The sequence below is a fragment of the Mesoplodon bidens genome, assembly GCF_964165515.1.
Source record: "Mesoplodon bidens genome assembly, chromosome: 11".
NCBI classification, from domain to species: Eukaryota; Metazoa; Chordata; class Mammalia; order Artiodactyla; family Ziphiidae; genus Mesoplodon; species Mesoplodon bidens.
The window spans coordinates 64,745,826-64,771,045 of NC_138167.1; the positions used below are offsets into that span (position 1 = coordinate 64,745,826).

General features: G+C 46.9%; 1 protein-coding gene across 2 annotated transcripts; it reads left to right on the plus strand.

Moving 5' to 3' along the window:
• Positions 1–180: 180 nt before the first annotated feature.
• DESI1 (desumoylating isopeptidase 1) lies at positions 181–22,955 on the plus strand. Of its 2 annotated transcripts, XM_081249424.1 has the most exons (6): positions 181–497; positions 13,347–13,368; positions 14,499–14,568; positions 17,565–17,674; positions 18,340–18,462; positions 20,427–22,955. In XM_081249424.1, the coding sequence occupies exons 1-6, from the start codon at positions 410–412 to the stop codon at positions 20,518–20,520; spliced, it is 507 nt and encodes a 168-aa protein (XP_081105550.1). In that variant the 5' UTR covers positions 181–409; the 3' UTR covers positions 20,521–22,955. The 2 variants fall into 2 exon arrangements, with proteins under 2 accessions (XP_081105550.1, XP_081105551.1); XM_081249425.1 differs by lacking the exon at positions 14,499–14,568 and having other exon boundaries at positions 18,246–18,462.
• Positions 22,956–25,220: the final 2,265 nt, after the last annotated feature.

The window sequence follows — 25,220 nt, forward strand, 5'->3', positions numbered from 1 at the left end:
ACGCCCACTCCCGCAAGGCGCTTTCCACACCCGTCCCGAACTAACACCACCCCGTCCTCGAAGCCCCGCCCCGTCCTGGGAAACCCCGCCCCTCGCCGCCCGTCAAGATGGTACGCACATGCGCGAGAATGCGTCCCCGCCCGCGTCCCCGCCCCCGCTCCTGCCCCCGCCCCCGCCCAGTCTTCCGCGCGAACCCGGCCGGGCACCGCTCTGTCACCTCGGAGTAGTCGTTGCCGGTGGCGGGTGCGGGGGCGCGAGCAGCGCAAGGCGACCTCTCCCCCGCCCCTCAGGCCGGGCCCGGGCTCGGTCTCCCCGCTCCCTCCGCTCCCCTCCCCCGTCGGGTACGGGAAGGTCCAAGCAGCTGCCGGGTGCCTGAGGGACTTAGTGGCTGCAGCCGCCACGGGTCCCGATGGAGCCGCCGAATCTCTATCCCGTGAAGCTCTACGTGTACGACCTGTCCAAGGGCCTGGCCCGGCGGCTTAGCCCCATCATGCTGGGTGAGGGGCTGGGGGCGGGCGGGAAGGAGGGCGGGAGCCGGGCCGGAGGGCGCCGAGACGGCCGGCCGAGGTGGGGAGGCCTGGGCCATGGCTCTGGGGAAGGCCCAGAGGATGGAGAAGAGCCCCAGTAGAGAAGGTGTGGGTCTGAGGTTTGGGCCCCCGAAGCCCCTCTTGGCCCTCATCACGTTTGAATCCAGGGAGAGGGGATAAAGAAGTCACGCTCTCCCCTAGACCTTCAGAGCCACTTCAGCTGGGAGGTGGGGGAAGCCGGCGCTGGGCCCCGTGGGTTTCCTGACTCGCTTGGGGAGCCCCCTACACTCCTTCCTCGGCGCTGTGGATTGGAGGTGAAGATGCCTGCCGCGCGGTGCCCCTCGTGGTGAAAGGGACACTGCGGAGGAGAGCCTTCCCTCCGTGCCAAAATGAAACTCTTTGTGCAGTCCCTGGGGTAGGTGGGGAGAGAAAGCTAGAGCTGCACAGGGTCCCAGCCGTTGCCCCCAGGTAGAAGTAAAGTCAGGTCTACTGGAGCCCGAACTCAAGAATTCACCAAGTTCCGCCTGACAGTGCGGTCTTCTCAACAGCTTCTAAGTTAATTGCTTTTGCCCAGGTGGTAAGAAAGCAATTCTGGGGGAGGATTGGATGCTGTTGTGTCAGTAAGGATTAGTAAGGGAAGTATTTCGGTTGTGCTCTATTAAACTACTTAACTGCCAGGAGAGAAAATCAGCCCTAGTTCAGCCTAGATCAAACCTCTTTATAACCCAAATACCAAAATGTCTTGTGTAACATAGGAATTGTCAGGTTTGTGATTTCAGATGATGTTGGGCAGGAAAGGATTCTGGGAATTGAAAATTGAACAGCTTTGGCAACATCCATTTGAATGGCTAGTATTTCCTAGCTTCTATTGGAGACATTAGAGGATGTTTTAGTTCATGTCATATCTGTGAGACTAGAGGGCAGAGATCAAGTAAGCAAGGCTGCTTTTGAGTTTCAGTGTCCTTGAGTTTCTAATGTGTCTTAGTGGGTTGAACTTAATCTCTTAACCCTGGGGCAATGAGTGATTCCTATATTTGGCTTCACGTCAGAATCACCTAGGGTGCTTGTTAAAAATACAGATAACTTCATTTCCAACATATATTGTTTTTTGGTTATTTTATTTTATTTATTTTATTTTTGGCCGTGTTGGGTCTTTGTTGCTGTGCACGGACTTTTCTCTAGTTGTGGCAAGCGGGGGCTACTCTTCGTTGCGGTGCACGGGCTTCTCATTGTGGTGGCTTCTCTTGATGCGGAGCACGGCATGTGGGATCTTCCCGGACCAGGGCTCGAACCCATGTCCCCTGCATTGGCAGGCAGGTTCTTAGCCAGTGTGCCACCAGGAAAGCCCCCAACATATATTGTTAAATGGGAATAGAAAAAATGAAGTTGGAACCGTTCTTTAAATATGCAGCTGTGTGTTTAAAGCAAAGGATACATGGTTGTTTAGGCAAATAATTATCCAGAAGATACATAAGAAAATTGCTAACAGTGGTAGCTTATGAAAAGAGGAACTTAGGGAATTCCCTGGCGGTCCAGTGTTTAGGACTCCATGCTTCCACTGCAGGGGCACAGGTTCGATCCCTGGTTGGGGAAACTACATGCTGCACAGTGAAAGAAAAGAGAAGAAAAGAGGAACTTGACGCTGGGGACATACCTATATTTTCTATTCAAAATAAGCAAAGTTTTTTTGGCCACGCCATGCAGCTTGCGGGATCTTAGTTCCCCAACTAGGGATTGAACCCTCACCCTTGGCAGTGAAAGCATGGAGTCCTAACCACTGGACCTCCAGGGAATTCCTGCAAAGTTTTAAACATATGGATTCTAGACTCTTATTACACAAGTACTTAATAAGAATCTTTTGGAGTTTTGATCCAGAAATCTGTATTGTTAATAAGCTCCTCAGGTAATTCTTATGTAGCCAATCCATTATTAGAAGGTTGGGCCTAGATCTCCAGTTGTTAAAATGAATAAGGCAAATCTGAAAGCAAACTAACAGAGTCACTGTTTGAGGAAGGTGCTAGTCACTAGTACATTACATCAGTCAAGTTCTGACTAAACTTCTTGTAATGGAGCCATTTAGTTAGCTTGATCATAGTGAGGAGTTACTTAGGTATTTCCTAGACCCATAAATAAAAGCCTCCACCTTTACAGTGGATATTTTTTTGTTCTATTATATACTAGTTATTGATTTTAGCTAAAGGGGGCCTTAGGGTCATTGATTCATGATTCATTCAGCAGACATTGAGTATCTACTACGTGCTAGTCCCAGTGTTAAGCTTAACTGAAAATGATGTGATAAATAAAGATGTTCTCTGTCATCATGGAGCTATTTAGTGGGGAAGACATTAAAAATAAGTAAGCAAATGAAGTAATTACAAATCGTGATAAGTACTAGGTTGTGCAGGAAGCCAACTAGGTGCTGAAACAGAAAATAAGAAGAGAGACCTACTTTAAATAAGGGGATCAGAAGTAGTGGCTTTTAAGTTGGGCATTAAAGGATGAGGAAGAAGTAGTCACAAGGTGGGTGGTGAGGGAGTTATAATGTTCCAAACAGAAGGGAGATTAACCTGCCAAGGCCCTCAGGCAAAAAAGAGCCTGGCCTGGTCTAGAAGTGGCCTGGCCTTTGTGGAGTTTAGTGGGTGAAGAGGAAGGTGCCATAACTGAAGGTGGAGTACTGGGACTCCCTCCCACCCCCCAAACCTTTTTTAATAGATGTGAAATCCTAGAAGACCTCAGCCAACGTCATCAGTTTGGCACATCTGATTCCAGTGGTATTTCTGAGAACATCACCTTGCCTGCAAATCTGATTCTCTCTTCTCTATCCCATTTTCTCATATTGCTTTTATGCCTTTTTCAGGAGTAATGAATAAAGGGTTATCAAAGGTGGTAATCATTACTTTCTAGAGTTAAAAACTTATGGAAAATGGGCATTGCCTTACAGGTTCATCCTATCCAGACATCACTAACCTTAAAGTTGGGTATGTCCCAGTTCTGTTAGGAGCCATCTATTAATTTCCCATTCCTAAATATATTTGAACCTTCAAAAAATCAATTTGTTTCCTGATTTTTGCAATGAATTCTAGAAGCATATTAATAGCTAGATTTACTGAGTGCTTACCATGTGCCAGACCCTTTTTTTTCTGAGTATGTTCATGTGTTATATTCTTCACCACAAATTTGTGAGATAGGTCCTGTTATTATCTCCATTTTTCATTTGAGGAGCCCAAGATATAGGACATTAAGAAATTTGCCCCCCAGGTCACACAGCTGGTAAGTGGTAGAGCTGGGTTATAAACACAGGCAGTGTGACTTCCAGAGCTCATGTTCTCAGGTATTTTGCTATACCACCTTTCCTGTGTAATATGTTCCTTTATAATTGATGTAAAGTAGGTACCTAGTTCAAGTTTATAAAGGCATCTCTGGCCAAGTGTTTCAAATTTGGATGAGGAAAATAGCTGGATTCAATGTGTGTGTGCCATTTATAATCACAGTTTTATGATCATCCCTCCTAGCCTTCATTGTCCTGAACTAGTGTGACCTCATCAGCAATGCCAACTTATTCTTTTTTTTTTTTAAAGGAGGAACTTCATGGGTGGAGTGGCTCTTCATCTAGTTATAGTAGCCTCTTATTATGACAGCTCCTCATTGTAAGACCCCCATCTAGTCTATTACAATCCTGATTAGACTAGATAAACCCAATGTAATTCCTTTCTCCCCTGAAACAATGTAGACTCCACAGTTTTACCCTGTCCAGTTTTCAGTCTTCTAGAATAGCTTCCCATGAAGGTATTCCTGCTCCACAGTCTTTCGCTCATCATGAAGACAGTCCTGGAATTATCCTTATCGCTCTAATCGAGCAGACAACCTGATTGTACTTTTTTTTCATAGGTACTATTTGCCTAAGATAATTAGCTATTATGATTGTCCTTCAGTTTGTCCTTTTAATAATTTTGGCTGCTCTTTAAATTTCTTGACCTCTTTCTGTGCTAAAGTACATAAAGATAATGGTGGAGGTTTGTTATATTTGTTTAATCGTAGTAAGGGATACTTTCTATTTGTTGATTGTTTTCCGATCTGAAGTTTCTGTGCATGTACATGTTCCAAGATCACATTTATTTTTCTTTACAAGCCTATCTCAAAATTGTTGTCAGGTTTAAAGACTTAGGCATATGGAATGTGTGTGTGTGTGTATTTCTTGGCAGAATGCAATCAAATGAATATTTGAGATTTGACACTGCTCAGTTCCTTGCTTAATTCTGTAGTACAAATAGTAATGAAATAAAAGACATGGACTCTGTCCTCGAGGAGTTTAATTAGTTAAAAGTAATGCTGTGCATATGCAACATTAGATAACAGCGCAAAAGAGATTATGATTAGGACTTCCCTAGTGATGCACTGGTTAAGAATCCGCCTGGGGCTTCCCTGGTGGCGCAGTGGTTGAGAGTCCGCCTGCCGATGCAGGATACGTGGGTTCGTGCCCCGGTCCAGGAAGATCCCACATGCCGCGGAGCGGCTGGGCCCATGAGCCATGGCCGCTGAGCCTGCGCGTCCGGAGCCTGTGCTCCGCAACGGGGGAGGCCACAACGGTGAGAGGCCCGCGTACCGCAAAAAAAAAAAAAAAAAAAAAAAAAAAAAGAATCCGCCTGCCAATGCAGGGGACACGGGTTCAAGCCCTGGTCTGGGAGGTCCCACATGCCACGGAGCAACTGAGCCCGTGTGCCACAACTGCTGAGCCTGCGCTCTAGAGCCCGTGCTCTGCAACAAGAGAAGCCACCGCAATGAGAAGCCTGTGCACTGCAACAAAGAGTAGCCCCTGCTCGCCGCAGCTAGAGAAACCCCACATGCAGCAGCAAAGTCCCAATGCAGCCAAATAAATAAATAAATAAAGTAAATTTTAAAAAAATAAAATAAAAAGTGAATTTAAAAAAAGAGAGAAATTATGGTTAGATGCCAAAAAGGGGTGAGTGGTGAAGCAATTATTTTAGGCCTTGAAAGATGGGACAGGTCATGGTGGGCTGGATGTGTCAGAAAGACTTAAGCAAGAACCTTGAGCTCCTGGAGGGCAGGAACTCTGACTCCCCTGTGTGTCCCCAGTGGCCTTTCAGAGCTAGTGGTCAGTAAATATTGATTATAAGAATGATTGAGACTTGAACTCAAGCTTAAAGATTAAGTAGAATTTATTTGAATCTGAGGATTTTTTTTAACGTTTTAATGCCATCTATTGTGCTTTGTTTTAGATTTTTTTTTGTTCATTGTGTGCACTGTTTTACATCTGTCCAGTGAATTAATTTAGTAATCATGCAGTTTCTTTCTGGCAAAATGAAAAAACACCAAGCCCTTCGTGATCCTTCTCCTGCTTTTCTCTCCACCCTCACCTGTCTCTACATACTGAACACACTGTACATGAACCTTTCTCAACTGGGTTCCACAAGAGAATTAAACACTAGGGAAAATGATCTGAGTAGCTATTTTCTCATTCTCCCAATAGATTCCTCAGGACATAAGGGCTTAATTCTCTTGCAGAACCCCAGTGGAAAAGGGCTGTTTCACACAGTAACAGGACTGAACCCGTTCAGTTCTTTTTTACCTATAGACTTTTCAAAGGCTGTGCCCTCTGCCAGGAATGCTTTCTCTCCCCATCTCTTAGCCTGGATAACTTCTGCTTATCCTTGAGGTTTCAACTGAAATGTTACTTCCTACGGGAAACTTTCCCTGTCCCCCACCTCGCAAATCTTGGTCATGTGTCTCTATAATATGCTGATAACATCCTGTAATCTCCTTTAATAGCATTTATCATTCTATTTTTAAATTGCATGTTTTCTCATCTGTGTCCACTCCCCCAGCCCCAACTGGACTTTAATCTCCAATGGGGGCAAGAACTCTTGAGTGTATCCCCAGAGTTTAGCACAGTTACTGGCATTCAGTACATACAAACTGAGTAAGTGACAGGATGTTGCAGGCCTACCTCAAAGCATTGCTACAAGGCCTGACTAATAACAACAAGCAGTGGTTAAGAGGGAACCTTCTGAGTACTGAAATAAAGAACTCACAAATTAGTTATTTTTATTCTGAGAAAGAATCCTGTACTGGCTCCAAGGAATCCTAGTGCTAGAGTATTAAGTAGTTTTAAATCTACCCTTTTTTGAGGATTAAAATACTGTCTTAGTTTTTAGCAATGTTTTGCATTTTGATTTTGTGATAACCTCTCTACCTAAAGGAGGGGCAACTGCCAGTAGGCATTTTTTTTCGCCTATAGGCACAGAGGTCCACGTATGTTATACAAGTGTATCCTTTTACCTTTGCCCACATAGATTCAACATTTACCTGGTAGTTCCAGAGAAGAATAAGCTGATTTTTTGAGTTAACCCCTTCACATTGCTGGTAATCTGGCAAGTCAGAGTAAAACACTGCCAATTAAGAACACTTTGTCAGGGACTTCCCTGGTGGCGCAGAGGTTAAGAATTCGCCTGCCCATGCAGGGGACAGAGGTTCGAGCCCTGGTCCGGGAAGATCCCACATGCCACAGAGCAACTAAGCCCATGTGCCATAACTACTGAGCCTGCACTCTAGAGCCTGCGAGCCACAACTAATGAAGCCCGCATGCCTAGAGCCTGTGCTCCACAACAAGAGAAGCCACCGCAGTGAGAAGCCCTCGCGCAGCAATGACAAGTAGCCCCCGCTCTCTGCAACTAGAGAAAGCCCGTGTACAACAACGAAGACCCAACGCAGCCAGATAAATAAATAAATAAATAAAAAGAACACTTTGTCACTGTGGGGTGAAATCTAGGAGGTGAGCTAGGGCTACTTTTGATTTATACTAATGAGCTAATAGTGCCTGCCCCTGGAGTCCCAGCAACATTACCCACTTTATGCTTATTAATAGTCATTTATTTAGCACCAGCAGTATACCAGGTGCTGATCTTGAGCACAACCCATAACCAGCAGGAATGTCTATATGCACAGGCTCCATTACCTTAATTGATGAGGAGGTAGATGAAGTATTTTCTCCTTGGCTTTTATGTACTGACTTTACTCTTACAATCAGTGGACGGCTGACTAGTGTGGAACTCACTCTACATTCTTTGCTGTTCATGATGAAAAACAGGGCTAATATGCATGTCTTCCATTTGTTTTCTTTTTTATTTTTGGCTGCGTTGGGTCTTTGTTGCTGCACGCGAGGTTTCTCTGGTTGCTGCGAGCGGGGGCTACTCTTTGTTGCAGTGCACGGGCTTCACATTGCAGTGGTTTCTCTTGTTGCAGAGCACGGGCTCTAGGTGTGTGGGCTTCAGTAGTTGCAGCATGCAGGCTCAGTAGTTGTGGCACACGGGCTTAGTTGTTTCGCAGCATGTGGGATCTTCCCGGACCAGGGCTCGAACCTGTGTCCCCTACATTGGCAGGTGGATTCTTTTTTTTTTTTTAATAAATTTATTTTTTTACTTGTTTTTATTTTTGACTGTGTTGGATCTTCATTGCTGCGCACGGGCTTTCTCTAGTTGCATCAAGTGGGGGCTACTCTTCATTGCAGTGTGCGGGCTTCTTCTTGTGGTGGCTTTTGGTTACAGAGCATGGGCTCTAGGTGCATGGGCTTCAGTAGTTGTGGCACAAGGCTCAATAGTTGTGGCTCACAGGCTCTAGAGTGCAGGCTCAGTAGTTGCGGCGCACGGGCTTAGTTGCTCCGCGGCATGTGGGATCTTCCCAGATCAGGGCTCAAACCTGTGTCCCCTGCATTGGCAGGCGGATTCTTAACCACTGTACCACCAGGGAAGCCCTTCCATTTGTTTTCATGTGCATACCTCATAGGCTTCAAAATCAACGCAACGGACGTGCCAGCATGCTTACAGACATGCAGCCATCTGACCCACCCACTCTCCAGCTTGCTGAGGAAATCCTAGTGGGAAAACAATCTGCTTCTATGGTGTGCTAATATCCACTGAGCCTAATTCACATCCCAACATGGCTTTGTGCCCCAATTCAATCTCAAACCCCCACCATCTACTCACCTACTGTACTTCAGTCTGGCTGAAAAATTTTTTTAAATCAGTTCATTCCCATTTTACAATGCCTGTCACCCCCAGAGGAGGCCATGACCCTCGTTCTTGTCCTCATGAGAGCAGGCCACTGAGTAGCCAACCTTACGTCTCTACCTGAGCTGCTCCAACAAGTACATGGTTACATCCTTTTTTTTTTCTTGTCTTTGCACTGGACAAACCATGCATCTTTATTTACCTGTTTAAAATGATGTTAATAAATATTTGTTCCACTCTATCATGTAAAGATGTGAGAATAAGGATAACTATGAAGCACTTTAAATTAAGAAAGGATGTAAATCCACTCAATCCATTTTAAATGTTGTTGGCTCCAAGTGTTTGGTAGATGGATTAATAAATGAAAGAATGAATAAATAAGAGGATCTTTTTTCTATAGTTTCTATCACCATTCTATGGATGGATGAGATCTTAAGCATACCTTGATGTAGTTGAATAAGGAGGAAGTATAATGTCCAGCTTACAGATAAATTTAGTGATCAATACATAGAATATCAAGCAGAATAAAGTAGGGTTTGTATCCCACAACTTTTGAATTGTTTTTCAGGTGTAAAATAAGTGGCAGGATGGTCTCTGAGGCCTCTCTCCAAAAACCCATTATTTTAGTAGGGCTGGGTTTGAACCGGTGCATCTGTACCTGCCACCTGTCCATCTGGGTCATTGAACATGGGCATCTGAGAAGGCAGTAGCAGACTCAGGGTGCAATATGCCAGGGTTGCAAAGTCATTTGAGTAACAAGCCAGGGCAGCCAAGATTGGGGTTAAGAACTTTGGCCTCATTAGCACTGTGTGTCAACCACAACAGCTGTTCATGTAGCATCTCTGTTCCAGGTTCTTTGCTAGGTGCTAGAATTGTAAAGATGCATAAGAAACTGCCCTTGTCCTTGAGACAATTATAGTCTAATGAGGGAAAAAGATATGTAAATAGGTAGTTTCCATACCAAGGTACTATGAAAGCAGCCATAACACTTTCAAATCATGAAGCCTAAAAGAAGAGTTAGTTTTTGTTTGTTTGTTTTTATTTGGCTGTATCGGGTCTTAGTTGCAGGATCTTCGTTGCGGCACGTGGGATCTTCTATTGCAGCACGTGGGCTTCCTTCTAGTTACGGCTCACAGGCTCAGTAGTTGAGGCACGGGGACTCTAGAGCCCACAGGCTTAGTTGCCCCACAGCATGTAGGATTTTAGTTCCCCGAACAGGGATCGAACCCAAGTCCCCTGCATTGGAAGGCGGATTCTTAACCACTAGACCACCAGGGAAGTCCCAGAAGAGTTAGTTTGTGGGAGGCATATATTATGTGCCAGGCACTGTGCTGGGCCTATTTTGTGTGTCATCTCTTTTAACCTTGGAAATGTTATGAGGTAGACACTATTACTATACTTTTTTTTTTCTGACAGAATAGGAAACTAAGGTTTAAACAATGCCATCCAGAAAAACTTCCTGCAATGATGGAAATGTTCTAGATCTGCACTGTCCCATCTCTAGCTGCTAGCCACATGTGGCTACTGAGTACTTGAAATGCAGTAGTCAACTGAGGAACTGAATTTGTTCTTTTAATTTTAATAGCCACACGTGGTCAGTGACTACCATACTGGACAGCTCAGGCTTAGAAAAGTTCTCAACTTCTGCAAGTTCATCTATATGATCTGGTCCTCAATTACCTCTGCTCATCTCCTACTTTTCTCCTCCTCACTCACCCAGTCTAGCCACACTGGCCTCCTTAAGTTCTCTCAGATACACCTAGCATGTCCTGCTTCTGCATGGCTCCCTCCCTTGCCTCCTTCAGGCCTTTGCTCAAATGACACTTTCTCAAAGAGGCCCACCCTGACCATCCCGGAAACTCCCAGTGTCCCTTACCCTGCTCTTGTTTTTCTTTATCCCTCATTATTGTTAACCTACCATGATTTATTATGTTTATTATTAGTATTTATTGACTGTCCTATCTCCCCACCCTGTAAATACAATGAAGGAGGTTTTTTTTCATCTCCTTTGTTTACTGATGTATCCCTACTGCCAAGAATATTGCCTGAAGTATAATAGTCACTTCATAAACATTAGTTCACTGACTGAACTGATAGGATTTAGACCTGGCCTGTCCACACTAGAACCTGTGTTCTTGTTCACTACACTGTACTTCTTCTCATACAAGTATAGTGTTCTTCCCAAAGTAAATGAGAGCAGGAACAGTCAAGAGAAAGCAATATCCCTTATATGTCTAGTATCATGCATCATTGCATGTCTCCAAGGAAATAAACAACAAATTGCTGCCATTTAGACAGCAAGCTGTTTTATAAGTGGCAGTCCAGAAGAGCACATCAGCTCTACTTAAAATGCAATGTTAGGGCTTACCTGGTGGCGCAGTGGTTAAGAATCTGCCTGCCAGGGAAGTCCCTAACGTTGCATTTTATTTATTTATTTATGGTTGTGTTGGGTCTTTGTTGCTGCACGCAGGCTTTCTCTTGTTGCGGCGAGCGGGGGTTACTCTTCGTCGCGGTGCGTGGGCTTCTCATTGCGGTAGCTTGTCGCGGAGCACAGGCTCTAGGCGTGCGGGCTTTGGTAATTGTGGCTCACAGGCTCTAGAGCGCAGGCTCGGTAGTTGTGGTGCACGGACTTAGTTGCTCCGCGGCACGTGGGATCTTCCCTGACCAGGGCTTGAACCCATGTCCCCTGCACTGGCAGGCGGATTCTTAACCACTGCACCACCAGGGAAGCCCCTTTTATCTTTTGAAAGTCTTCACCCTTTTCCCCAAGGAGGCTATCATATGTAATATCTCCATTTATCAAACTTCTGTGTATCACACACTGTGATGCTTTATACAGATTATCATTACTGGTTACAACAACTATGTATTGAAGAAACTGTGGCTCAAGTTGAGTAAACTTGCCCAAGATCCACCGCTAATAAAAGGGAAAAAGCTCAGCTCTGAACCTGTGCCATATTCTTAACTGCCTCTGATGACACTATGCTGAGCCATCAATAGGTTGTCATGCTGGACCCATGGTTTCTTCTGTCTCTTCCAAAAAAAAGAAGATTAGGCTACTGTTATCTTATTTTAAAAGCTTTCTTACAGGGGCAAAATAGTGCAACTTATGCAAAGGGAGAAGTGTAATCATATCACCTCTCCTTCCACACAGTGCCTAGAGTTTCATCCTTTAGAAAGTAACAGGGCAAACACTGAAGCATTGAAAGTATTCACTTCAGCAATCAATAAACAGTTACCATGAAATTATTACCAGAGGTGAATGAGTGATGTTTGATAATGTTCTCATGTCTTTCACTGCCCTTCCTCTTCATCCTTAGCACTGTGGGATCTCCCGTGGGCTGCTGCAAAGACCTCCTCACTCTCGTCTGCTCTCTCTACTCTCTGCCCTCCAATTCATCTTCTATTCCTACAGTTATCTCTTAGAAGATACAGTTATCATTTAAAAACATGGATCTGTTCAGGGCACTCTACTGCATAAAAACCTTCAATGCCCCACAGTGTAGGGCAGCCTTCAGTCCAGGTTTGCTCTACTTTGCTCACACCCTTGCCTGCCACTCGTCCTCTTACCACCATCACTGCACCCTTTGCTCTACCCTGCAAGACCTTAGTCTTTTTCACAACTATGCATTTGCACATACTATTCCCGCTGGCACAAATGTCCATCCCTTCCCCGTTTGTTCATTGGTTGAATTGCAGCTCGTGAAGGTAATTCTTCATCTTTATTATGTTTACCACTATTATGGAGCCTATTAACATTGTGTTTTAGTTAGTTACGTGTGTCTCCCTCTTTCCATTTGACTTTGGGCTCCTTAAAGGCAGGACAGTAATCTGCTCATATTTGCATTTCCATACCTCACATCATTTCTGGCATGTAGAGGTGTAGAATACATGTGCATTGACTATTCGAATGGATGGCATCTGCAGTTTGCTCTCTAATTTTCTAAAGGATTTCACCTCACATATGCTCCACGAAGAAGTGGACAATAGTTTTTCTATACTATTTTTAAGATTTTCTTTCTTTTTTTTTTTTTTTGCTGTGGACCTTTTTTTTTTTTTTTTTTTTTTTTTTTTTGTGGTACGCGGGCCTCTCACTGTTGTGGCCTCTCCCGTTGCGGAGCACAGGCTCCAGATGCGCAGGCCCATTGGCCATGGCTCAGGGGCACAGCCGCTCCACGGCATGTGGGATCTTCCCGGACCGGGGCATGGACCCATGTCCCCTGAATCGGCAGGGGGACTCTCAACCACTGCGCCACCAGGGAAGCCCCGCTGTGGACCATTTTTAAAGTCTTTATTGAATTTCTTACAATATTGCTTCTGTTTTTTTATGTTTTGGTTTTTTGGCCATGAGGCATGTGGGATCTTAGCTCCCCAACTAGGGATTGAACCCACACCCCCTGCATTGGAAGGCGAAGTCTTAACCACTGGACCACCAGGGAAGTCCTCTATATTACCGTTTTGCTTTATCTCTGTAGATGAGACAAAGAAATTAAAAAGGCAGAGTTGAGTTGACCCTAAAGGGGAAAGAAAAGCAGACATAAAATTGGGTACCTCTGTACCAGTGTTCCATCTTGCATTCTGCTTAAGGATTCTGATTATTTTTTCAGCTTATTTAACACAACATACCATGTCATGACCTAAGGGCCTTATTGGAGGAGAATTGCGTTTCTAGAAAGTCCCTCAGGAGGTTTATAATGGGTTACTCTGGGTTTGACTGATGTTCTGAATTTACTCCGGCTGGGGGGCCAGTTCATCTAGTCCCAAGTGGTTAAATCTCTTCTTTTTTTCTCCACAGGGAAACAACTGGAAGGCATCTGGTAAGTTGGGTGGGACTCCTTACATTGGCTGGTTTATGAAACCAAATAGCACCCATGCATTTCAGGTTCCACTCTGTGGCTTCCAGTTTGAAACCTAGCTCTCTCAAGCCACAAATCTTCAAGTTCTAAAGCAGTGGTTCCCAGCCAGGAGTTATCAGTGTCTTGAGACTTTGGGGGTGGATGGGTGAAGGCCAGGGATACTGCTATAAACATCCTACATTGTACAGGACACCCCTCCACAATGAAGAATTTTCCAACCAGAAATATCAATGGTGCAGAGGTTGAGAAAGCCTGTCCTAAAGAAAGGCGGAATGATGTCATGCACACCCCTGACCAAGCTCTCTAACTATGGAAGTCACGAGTATCCCACATGTCTGTCTTAGAACACATTCTGCTTTGGTCTCTCAGACCCATCCCTGTCAGACACAAGGTGGTGGCTGGGCTCAGTTCCATTTCTGAGAAAACCTTAGGTCAGCGTTCTCTCTGGATCCTAGAGCCTGCTGACCTACTGGTTGACCAGAATGACCCTTTGCTTTGTTTGACTCGAACCAAGAAGTAATATGAGCACCTTCACCTGAAATAGTTTCACACTTATCATCTGGTCTTTCTCTCAGCATGGTCCAGGTTAACTGCTCCTGTTAGTTTAAAAAGTCTGGGAACACACCTTGGTCTGCAGAGATTTATTTCAGTAACTGATTTGTTAATACTGGGGTGAATCTGTAAGGACTCCTCTCTGCTTACATGATCTACAGCGGTGGTTCTCAACAAGGGACAGTTCTGCCCCCAGGAGACCTTTGGCGATGTCTGGAGACATGTTTGTCGTCACAGCGGAGGCAGGTAATGCTAGTGCCATCTAGTGGGTAAAGGCCAGGATCTGCTGAACATTCTAGAATGCACAGGTCAGTCCCCACAACAAAGGATTAGCCAGCCCCAAATGTCAGTAGTGCCAAAGTTGAGAAACTCTGGCCTATGGTATTTACCTTACCTTTGTTTGGTTAGTTTATTATAAAGATGTTGACCTTATAAGTCATATCCTTAGGCAGAAATCACTCTCATTGCAGTGTGGTGTTTGCTTTTTCTCAGACCAGTTTTAAGCTTTCTGGCTTATTCTCCTCTTCTCTGCGTTGCAGGCACACCTCCATAGTTGTACACAAGGATGAGTTCTTCTTCGGCAGTGGCGGCATCTCCAGCTGTCCACCAGTGAGTGTCTTCCCCCACCCTGTCTGCAGTCTCGGGTTCCCATAGACCAGGAACTTTGTTCTCCTCTATAGTTCTGGCTTCTAGCCCAGTGTATACAGGCCTGTGGCATAGTTCCTCATGGTGACGTTAAGAATCAGCTCAAGAATACCCTTCCCAGATCTTCCAGCTAGCTGCCCTCCTCTCTGCTCCCATGGTATTCGTGGTCCCTCTGTATCACACTGAGCATGTTATGGTGAAATGGGCTGTTACTGAGTCTCCAGGGGGAGCCCTGTGTCAGCTCCTTGTAAGCTGAGACTGTCTCATTCTTCTATCACCATCACCAGCTTAGTGCCTTGTGCATGGTATGAACTCAGTCAATGTGAAGCTCAGTCAGTGTGAACTATGAGGGCTCTGAGAGGTAAAGTGAGTTGCCCAAAGTTACATGGCCAGTTACAGCACCAGTACTAAAACTCAGGTCTCTCTGACTCCAAAGCCCATGCCCTTTTCCAGAAAATTTCTGTCGGAGCTGTCTAAGGGTCATCACAGGAGGTACTCAAGCAAAGACCAAAAAAAATTCTTTTTTTAAAAAATTTATTTATTTGGCTGCATTGGGTCTTCGTTGCTGCGCGCAGGCTTTCTCTAGTTGCAGCGAGCGGGGGCTACTCTTTGTTGAGGTGCGTGGACTTCTCATTGCGGTGGCTTCTCTTGTTGCGGAGCACAGGCTCTAGGCACGCGGGCTTCAGTAGTTGTGCCATGTGGGCTCTAGAGCGCAGGCTCCGTAGTTGTGGCGCATGGGCTTAGTTGTTCTGCGGCATGTGGGATCTTCCCGGACTGGGGCTCGAACCCGTGTCCCCTGCATTGGCAGGCGGATTCTTAACCACTGTGCCTCCAGGGAAGTCCAAACCATGCATTTTGATACTTATAAATGGGAAGTCATTTTTTTTACCTCTTCCTCCCACTGCCCCCCCCACCTCATATAACAAGTCCTTCATTAAACCCACGTCTGTTCTGCCTTGTAAGTGTACCTTAAACCAGTCTAATTCTCTTCATCTCGTCTCATTTTTCCAGAGCTTTCACCTTAATCCAGGCCACCCTCATTTCTAGCCTGGACCACAGTAATTCATCTACTCTTCCTTCTCAGTCAGTTCTCCGTACAGGTGGCAAAGTGATTGTTTCAGAATGAAAATCTGATCATGGCATTCCCCTGCTTAAGTCAGTACTCTGCCCGTTGCTCTTGGAATAAAAACAAGAAAGATCAGCATAGCCTACAAGGCCCCATCTGATCTGGTCTCGGTCTCTCTCTCTGGGTGGCCTCTTTGCAGGTTGTGCCCTTCCCCACCCGCCTCTTCTCATTCCTTGAACACACCGTGGACGTTTAAACCTGTCCTCTGACTTCAGTCTACCTCCCTGACCCTTCATGTGGTTATGCCTCTCCATTCTCCAGATGGACTCAGTGTCACTTTCTCAGCCAAGTCTTCTCTGACCCTTCGGACTGGGAAGGTCCCCTGTCTTAAGTACTGACAGCAGTACTTTTTCCAAGAAGACCCTATCGCAGCTCGTAATTATACATGGTTTATGGGATTTTTTTGTTTGCCTTCCCTGGTAGACTATAAGCTCCGTGAGGGCAAGAATCTCATCTGTTTTGTCCAATGCCTAGCATAAGGCCTGGCAGATAGTAAGTTCTCGTTACATATTTGTCATATGAGTGAATAGTAGGGGGTTGAATAATGACCTTTTAGTTTCTTGCAACTCTGACTACAGTAATTATCCTGCTCACCATGTTTTCCCCAGTGCCTAGAACAACGTCAGGCACATAGTAGGTGCTCAGTAGCTGCTAGTGTGTGAATTTATGATCTTTTCAGGGAGCTCTGCTCTGGAGTACTCTCCCTTACTCCTCAGCCTATTCCCAGCTCTCTCCTCTTCAGTGACCCTGTTGCTTTCTGCTTGGCTGGTTTCCCCCAGGACCTCGGTCTCTCCTTGAGTCTGCTATGCAGTCTGTTAACCCATGGCTGAGACTTTTCTGTAGGTCTTTTGGGGACCATTAACTCCCTCGCCAGAGGAACCCTGTCGCCTCATTAAATTAGCCTCACAGATCAAAAAGGAACTGAATTGTGGAAATATTTGCCAGCCTGCCAGCTTCCTCACAGTTCTTCACATTTGCCCAGTGTTACAAGGGATATCAAGTGTGTCACAGAAAAAAACTGGCTGCATACATTATGAATATAGACCTGAAAAGATGGCCTGTCAAGTGTGAGCCATTTCTAGTCGTCCTGTTCTGCCCTCGTGAGTAGGCATGTTGGGGCCAAAAGAAGACTTCAGATTCTGGGTTTCTATCCTTTTATCAACTGAATGAATGGACAATGTCAGGAGTCTGACCTGCAGGAGACTAAGCTTCCCAGGGCCCTGCCAGAAACAGGACACCTAACTTCTTAGCCATGTTGCCAGCACGTGGCGATGGAAAGTCTCCAGGGAGCTCTAAGCCATTATAACCTTGACACAAATAGGAACTAACTCTTGGGCTTCCCTGGTGGCTCAGTGGTTAAGAATCCTCCTGCCAATGCGGGGGACACGGGTTCGAGCCCTGGTCTAGGAAGATCCCACATGCCGTGGAGCTACTAAACCCATGCACCACAACCATTGCGCTTGCGCTCTAGAGCCCACAAGCCACAACTACTGAGCCTGCATGCCACAACTACTGAAGCCCGTGCGCCTAGAGCTCGTGCTCCGCAACAAGAGAAGCCACTGCAATGAGAAGCCTGCGCACCGCAATGAAGAGTAGCCCCGGCTCGCCGCAACTAGAGAAAAGCCCGAGCACAACAATGAAGACCCAATGCAACCAAAAATAAATTTAAAAAGTAAATAAATTTTAAAAAATAATAATAAATCTTCATCTGTCCTGGGTGCTCTGAGAGTTAAAAGTTGTTGGAACAGAACATTTGTGGCCTTCCATGGGAAGCCACATGAAAACATTCAGTGGAGAGAGTGATTTACTGACTTTCTTTGGGTTGGCTTTTTAGGGAGGTACGTTGCTTGGGCCTCCAGATTCTGTGGTTGATGTGGGGAGTACAGAAGTCACAGAAGAAATCTTTCTGGAGTACCTGTCCTCCCTGGGGGAGTCTCTGTTCCGGTGAGTGGAGACGGGGTGGTGGTTAGTTGTGTCTGTCTCCCCCACTGGACGATTGGTCCCCAGAGGGCAGCCACCAGGTCATTTCCCCCAGAACACTCAGCGCAAGGTCTGACCCAGTATTTGCTGAATAAATAAGAAGGGAAAGCAGTTAATCAATACACAAAAAGAGCTCAGCATTGCCTCCAAGGCCACTGTTCCATCCCAGCATATGTACTGCTGAAACTTTTGAGGAAAGGAAAGGCTGTTTATTCCTTCTGATTAAAATCAGCTGCTGCTATTTCAGCACATGCTGCTCTCAACAGCAGTATTTTATCCTGAAAATCAAAAACGGGGTTTGTAGAGAAGTTGGGATAAAATACAAACTTGAGCATATTTTCTCTTAAAGAAGCTTTAGTCAATTTGAAGTGTTAAACTCTAACCCTGTAGCTCTGCTTTTGTGACTATAAAGATTCTCCTGAAACTGTGGAGGAGCCAAATGTGTTTATTTCATCCTTCCCTTAAAATGCCCAGAGTGGCAAATCAGGCACTCCTTTTGGAGTGTAAGAGGGGAAATCGCAGTCCTCAAATTCAGCTGTGCTCACCATTCTGTTACCTGGTTTGAATGGTTTCCCATACATGGTTGCTGACTTTTGTATCTGTTTCCCAAACCTTCTCACAATGTACAGAGGTGAAGCCTACAACCTCTTTGAACACAACTGTAACACCTTCAGCAACGAAGTGGCACAGTTCCTGACTGGGCGGAAGATCCCTTCTTACATCACTGACCTTCCCTCTGAAGTTCTCTCCACGTAAGTGGCCTCTGTCTCTGTCCATTCACAGACAGGGCCTCTCCTCTGGCCCACATCTGCCCCCACTGTTGTCAGCAGAATCATCCCAAGCTGGGTGGGGTGTCATGATGGCAGCTTCTAACATAGAACGCCACCATTCTTTCTACTCTCGGGTGCTCACCTGTGTTACCTTCACCCTCCTTGGATTTGGACCAACTCAACTCTACCCTGACCTGAGTGCAACTGCAGAACTTAGAAACCCAGTTGACGCTGGTCCCAGTGTTTGTAGCGTCCTGGCATCTGTCTTCCCCACTGCACATGAAGCACACCACTCCCCAGAAGTGCCCACTTGAAAGGCGGTTTAGATAGACGAGCCGAGAGCAGGTCAGAGGATTAGTAGGTGACTTGTTTTGAAACTGTTGTTCGTCCTTCTTCCCCTGCACCTTGAGTTCTTTGACACCTTCAAAGACAACCTCCTACTCGCCCTCGTACCTCGTAGCGCACAGTCAGCCCTCGGTAGATGTTTTCTTCAAAAACACTGTGTAGGGCTTCCCTGGTGGCTCAGTGGTTGAGGGTCCGCCTGCCGATGCAGGGGACGCGGGTTCGTGCCCCGGTCCGGGAGGATCCCACATGCCGTGGAGCGGCTGGGCCCGTGAGCCATGGCCACTGGGCCTGCGCGTCCGGAGCCTGTGCTCCACAACGGGAGAGGCCGCAACAGTGAGAGGCCCGCGTACTGCAAAAGAAAACACTGTGTAGCCCCTCCCTCCCTGATGTGGTCTAAGCTTTGTGGGCCATCATCCAGGCACCCCCAGTGCCATCACACCCCTCCCTCCCTTTGCTGTTGGTTGCGTTCAGGCAGCCTCTGCCCACTCTAGGACCAGGTCCATTTGCTGACTCTGACTCAGTTTCTCCTGAACTGGGGACCTGTTCAACAGGGATCCTGGCAGGTTTAGCAGACTCAGCAAAGTGAGCTGTTCTTCGCACCCAGGTGGGAGCCCCTCAGGAAGAACTTACACAGGAAGGAAGGCTATTGTCTGTGTCAAGCTGGTGAGGAGAGCCCCACGTCCCAGTCCTGGCCCCGCCTTCCTGTTCCTTGGTGGGTGTGTTAAACACCACAGCATTGCTGAGGGATCTAGGTTATTGGGCCCTGAGCAAACCCGAGTAGCTGGAATGTTCTTGCTGTTATTATTTGATGGGTGGGGTTCCTGGACTTGTCGGAATTGGGGTTAGTATTTCTTCGTTTCATCAGTTTATGCTTTAGAATATTTCATTTACTTTGAATTTGGGGATGGTTTTCAAAAATGGCAGTATCACCGAAGAAAAAGAAAGCCAGTAACTGAGATGTGTTGTGGGCAACCGGATTTAAGGTTGCAGTAATCTTGGAAAGTCTCTAAGACTACAGTATTTGTGGTCTTTTTTCCAGCTAAGCTACTCTGAGAGCGAACTTGGAGCCCTTTATACAGTGGCATTAACACCTTCTGACATCCTGCACCTGTCATTTTCCCTGAGTATTCCCTGTACTCCCTAGAAGACCTCAGTTCCCTGAGGAGTCCAGTTATGTGTCATCCTCACTTCTGACTTTTTCTTTTTCATATCCTTTTTCTTTTACCTCAGCTTCCTCACTTAAACTTTTATCTTATTGTACCATGAGAATTAAAAATACAAGTACAGAAAGTACAGAAAGCTCTAGTTCCCAGTATGTCACCAACCTTTTCAAACCACAGCTAACCAGGAGGCAAAGGTAGTACGATGGTAGCATTTACTAAGGAGGGGACACCAGGAGTAAAAATGCAGAGCAGCTATGTAGAGATCCCCTCTATGAAAAAGGATGTATGAGGTAGGTGAGAAAATTAAATGGACTATAGCGAACTTTCTCCTGGCGTGGCAGTGCTGCTGTACGTGTGGGCAGAGCTGGGCACGCCGGCCAGCTGTGTCAGTCTGCGTCCGAGAGCCCACTCCAGCTCCCGTGTCTGTTCTCTCTGCAGGCCCTTTGGACAGGCCCTGAGGCCCCTCCTGGACTCCATCCAGATCCAGCCTCCCGGAGGGAGCACGGTGGGCCGACCCAACGGCCAGAGCTAACAGGACTGCATGGGGCCGCCCTGCCTCACCAGGGCGTTTCCTTTTTAAACAACAAACCCTACCAGATTTCTATTTTATAATTTTACATCAGAGCTAACAACCAGGGAACGGCTTTTTAAATTTCCCAGGGAAGGAGATCATCAGGCCGCATGTAGAACAGTGCTGCTAAGAAACAGAACAAAATGCCGTCCCTTCTAACAGTATTATACTAATTTATTAAGGCTGTCTTGTCTGTGAGTTCACTTTTGACGCTGCTTCCTAAGCGTCCTCCACACTGGAGAAACAGAGGGGATTTGTTTAAGCAGAAAGCAAGAGACACAGTCTAGGGGAGCCCCAGCCCAGAACCTCTTTCCAGAGAATGCCCACGCTCTACCCAGGTTGCCACCACCTGTGGGACCCAGGTGAGTTTTACATTATCCACGACCTGGAAACGGTTACTCTCCACCATTAAATGAACCAAAGGATTTGGTGCACATGGGGCCCATTTCAGGATGACTAACCCAATCTAAGTGAACTCTTTAGCCATGATCTCTCTCACTTTCCCTCTCCTCCCCCAAGCAAGGCCATGGGGTGGGCTGGAGCAACCAAAAGCCTCAAGATGGAGTGGGAGTAACAGCAAGTGTCAGGCCAGAGGAAACAGGATAAAGCCATTCCTCCCTCCACCTAGACTGATTGCCAGTCCTCTGACATCAGTCTTGGAGAACCTGCTTTGCTGTCTACAGGCTGCATTTCCTCAGCATAGCTGACCTGTCATAGTTAATGAAGGTCTGGAGCAGCAGAGACCTTTTGTCTGCAAGTAATTAGGTTATTTGCAGTCACTGTACCCACCCCACCCAGACCGATATGCAGTATTCAGCTAGGGGCCAAGGGGGAATGATTCCCTGCTCTTGGAAAATATCCCTGATGTAGCAAGAATGATGCAGAATCAAGGTGGCAAGAAAATTGAGTTATTTCTGATAGGGATTTTTACCTTATCCTAAATGTGTTTTGAAGGCACATGTTATTTCTGGTGTCATTCTGACTTCAAAGAAGCAAGGTTGAGGGCATGAGTGGGCATTTTCATAAAGAGCTGCTGCTAGGAGCTTATAGGCAACGAATAATCTGGAAGTTTCTAATCTGGAGAGGCTTTCATATTCTCTTCACGAGAACCTCCTTTAACTTGGGAGAGTGAATGTGGAGAAGAACTCAGAGCTACATGGTACCTGAGTCCCAGCCCTGGCGTCCTCGGGCCCCTCATGCCATGGCTCCTGCCACTTCTCAGACTTGAATTATGTTCTCTTTCCTGGCATCTGGCCTGCAGCAGGTGCCTTTCCTCACCAAAAAGCTGCTGCTCACCTCTGGCCTCACCTCCTCCCATCTCTGCCATTAGCCTTGGCAGTTGGCATCATCAGGGTCTCAGCTAGAGGACAAGATGTTATTCTGCCTTAGTGTTTGCCTGTGACCTGACCAGGGCACGTCCATGATGACTAGCTGTGATGTCAAGTGACATTTTGGAACTGTTAAGATTGGAAGCCAAACCAGCGAGCACTTTAATTCTTCTCAAGACCCACTGATTGGCCAGTGTGCATGGTAATAATACATTAGAGCAGAAACTATCAGGGGCTGTTATTTAATGCTGACCAACTGGCAGAATTGGGCTGTGGAGAGTGGGTTATCAGGCTGGCTTTCTCCTGGGAGGGCAGCATGTGGATCAGGGCCATTGCTCTGCTCCTCGGCTGCTGGGTTTCTCTCCTTTGTCAGCTTGCCTTGCCCAGCGCTCTCTCCCTTCCAGGCTCCTGCTCCTGCTCCAGACCTCTCTGCCCAGGGCACTCAGCCCTGGCCAGAGCATGATGGGCATCACAAACTCCTTCTCCTCTCTCTCCTCCCCCACATCCAGGCTCAGCTGATTGCTCTCCTTCCAGTAGTCACCTCCAGACCCAGGGCTGTACCACGAAGTTAGCCTGAGTGGCTCCCCTGAGAGACTTTGAGTCACTTGGTTCATTGAAAGCCACCCTTCATGTGCAACAGCCACTTGTGCCAATGCCTGTGCCTTAGGGTTTGTCGGGGGAGAAGGAGGGATCAATAAGCCGTCTTCTCAGCTCTGCAGGAAGGCAAGCCCTCCCTCCCCCACCCTAGTCCCACCATCACTAACTGGAAACCTGGTCTCAGGCTAGGAACCCCCCCAGCCCCATCCTCACATTTCTCTGTCTATCCCAGAACCTCAAGAGCCTGCTCACTGTGACCAGCTAGCTCCACACGGGTGTGCGCAGGCAAGCAGGATGAGAAAGATGTGTGTGATTGTATCATACAGGTGGACACCTCTATCGAGGTCCATTGGTTTAAAGGGACAGGGAAGGAGGAGGAGGGATGAGACTGTCACCCCCTCCCAGAAATAAAGTTTGTACCTTTGAGATTCCTTTTCGCCCTTGAAGTCAAACTAATAATTGTGTCTAGTACGGAGGTGTTTGCTGTTTTTCTTTGGTATTTTTTCTAATGCAATAAACTCATTTCTGCCTGCAGCATCTGGGTAGCGCTTGAAGGTCTGGGTATGCATCCAACATGAAGCAACTCCAGGCTGCTGCTTCATCTGTCTCCCTCTGAGCCTAAATTTGCTGAGTCTGGCTATGCCGCCTTTGCTTGGTTGTACGCCTTGTGGATAAGAAGTGTCAGTAGCAGAGAAGAATGTATGACTTTCACCATTGGATTATAAAGATGGGGAAAGGGCCCAGAGAGAATTCGACTTGCCCAAGGTCACCTCGTGACTGGGGGTGGAGTAAGACTCAAAAGCCTGATCTGCTGGCCCCAACTTCTGAGATCTGACCTCACCAAGAAGTGTTCCCTTCTGGCTTCAGTTTGGCTGTAGGCTGGGACTGTGGCCCCAGGGATCTCTCCCCACCTTGTTAATTATCACTTCACTGAGCAAGTGTTGGGGTCGGTGGACAGCTCTCTGAATGCCCCCTGATACTACCAGGCTCATCAGCTTGGCTGCTGGTGTCTTCAGGTTCAGTCAGGCCACTTTGAGTGAGCACCTTCCACTCACAATGGACGTGAGATGTGAGCAGTGGTCCCATTTTACAGATGGGGAAACAGGTGCAGAGAAACTAAGTTATCCAAGTGGCGAGTGGCTGAGCTCTTGAATCCAGGCTGTGTTCTCACCACCACCCAGCTGAGACCTCATCATTGAAGCACTGTATCTTTCCAACATGCTAGCTTAAAAATAAAACAAGAGATTCTGTCTTTCCAGAGGACACAGGGCAGGTGGCTTTGGCTGACATATTTGCTTCCCAAGAGCTGACATTTTCAGAAGCAGGAGTCCTTTAAGAACACCTGGTCTGGGGGAGTTCTGTGGTTTGTCTAGTTGTTAGGATTTGGTGTTTTCACTGCTGTGGTCCAGGTTCAATCCCTGGTCGGGGAACTGAGATCCCGCAAGCCACGTGGCACAGCCAAAAAAAAATGTGCACCTGGTCTGAGATCACACAGCCTGGGCTGAAGTCCTAACTTTGCCATATATGGGCCAGTCTGTTTATCTCCTTATCTGTAAAATGGGGGACCAGGTACCTACTTCACAGGGTGGTTTTGAAGAGAGTAAATGGAATGCATTTTGCCCAGTGCCTGGCACAGATTAAATGATCGATGAATGTCAAGCCGAGGTCGGAATCCATTCAACAGCCACTGACTGAGGACTCCTGCCAGCCAGCTCTGTGCCGAGGCCCCGGCCAATTCTCTGTGCTGAGGACGGTTTACAAGATAAGGTACTGCAGACTTGCAGTGTTTGCATCGGGTGGCGGGAATGGCAGAAAACAGATACTTTACCCTTAGACTTTGTGACTCATGACAGGTCACCGTGGGGTTCGTTCATTCAACCCCACAAACTTCCCTGGGAGCCTACCGTGTGTCAAGCGGCACTGGGCTCTTTGCTGGGGTACAGTGGTGAGCAGGACTGATAAGGCCCCTGCTCGGGCAGGGGTTAAATTCTGGGGAAGCTGGGGGAGACTTGGGGAGACATAGGGTAGACAAGTTCAGCCAACTCAGGTGGCAATTGCGCTAGGGAAGAAATAAAACCGGGTGGCAGCATAGTGTGGTGGGAGTTGGGGGGACAGGTGGATGTTTTAGGCGGTTGGGGAAGCCTTGTGTGACCAGGTGATGCTTGATCTGAGACCTAAATGACGAAGCACAGATCTGAGGGAAGAGCATTCCAGGCAGAGGGAGCAGCAAGTGAAAGAATGTTGGAGGGACTGAACGGGGGCCAGAGCAGTTGGTGCATGAGCAGAGGGGTTGGTGGGAGGTGTTGAGGTAGTTTCTGGAGGGGCCGGTGGGCCAAACAGTGCAGGGCCTTGTAGGTCAAAGAATGATGTGATTGATTTGCACTGTTGAGAACAGACTGGGGGTGGGGGGAGATGGGGTGGGCGGGTGGCAAGAGGGGCAGCAGAAAACCAGAGAGGAGGGTAGCGCAGTTGTCAGGCAAGAGGTGAAGTGTATTGTGCATCTGCTCTGTGCCCAGAGCTGTGAAGAAGCTCTGGAAATTGGTTTGGTCCCTGCCCGCCAGGAAAAATGGAACAGCCCCTGTGAAACATGTAAAGGCAGGAGCTACAGGACTGCAGAGCCACTGTCAGCCACTCACTTTTACTGCACTATTCCAGCTTCGTTTGGGATGTGCTTAGATTTCTTAATTTGTTTTTTCCAAAATGAAAACTTTGGGGTTATGTGAGTATAAAGATAAT

What these genes read in the sequence shown, in the direction of transcription:
- DESI1 (XM_081249425.1), top strand. Translation starts at nt 410, where the DNA reads ATGGAGCCGCCGAATCTCTATCCCGTGAAGCTCTACGTGTACGACCTG. An exon ending in AAACAACTGGAAGGCATCTG is followed by an intron (nt 13,369 to 17,564) that starts GTAAGTTGGGTG and finishes TTGGCTTTTTAG; the next exon opens with GGAGGTACGTTGCTTGGGCC. An exon ending in CTGGGGGAGTCTCTGTTCCG is followed by an intron (nt 17,675 to 18,245) that starts GTGAGTGGAGAC and finishes CCTCAAATTCAG; the next exon opens with CTGTGCTCACCATTCTGTTA.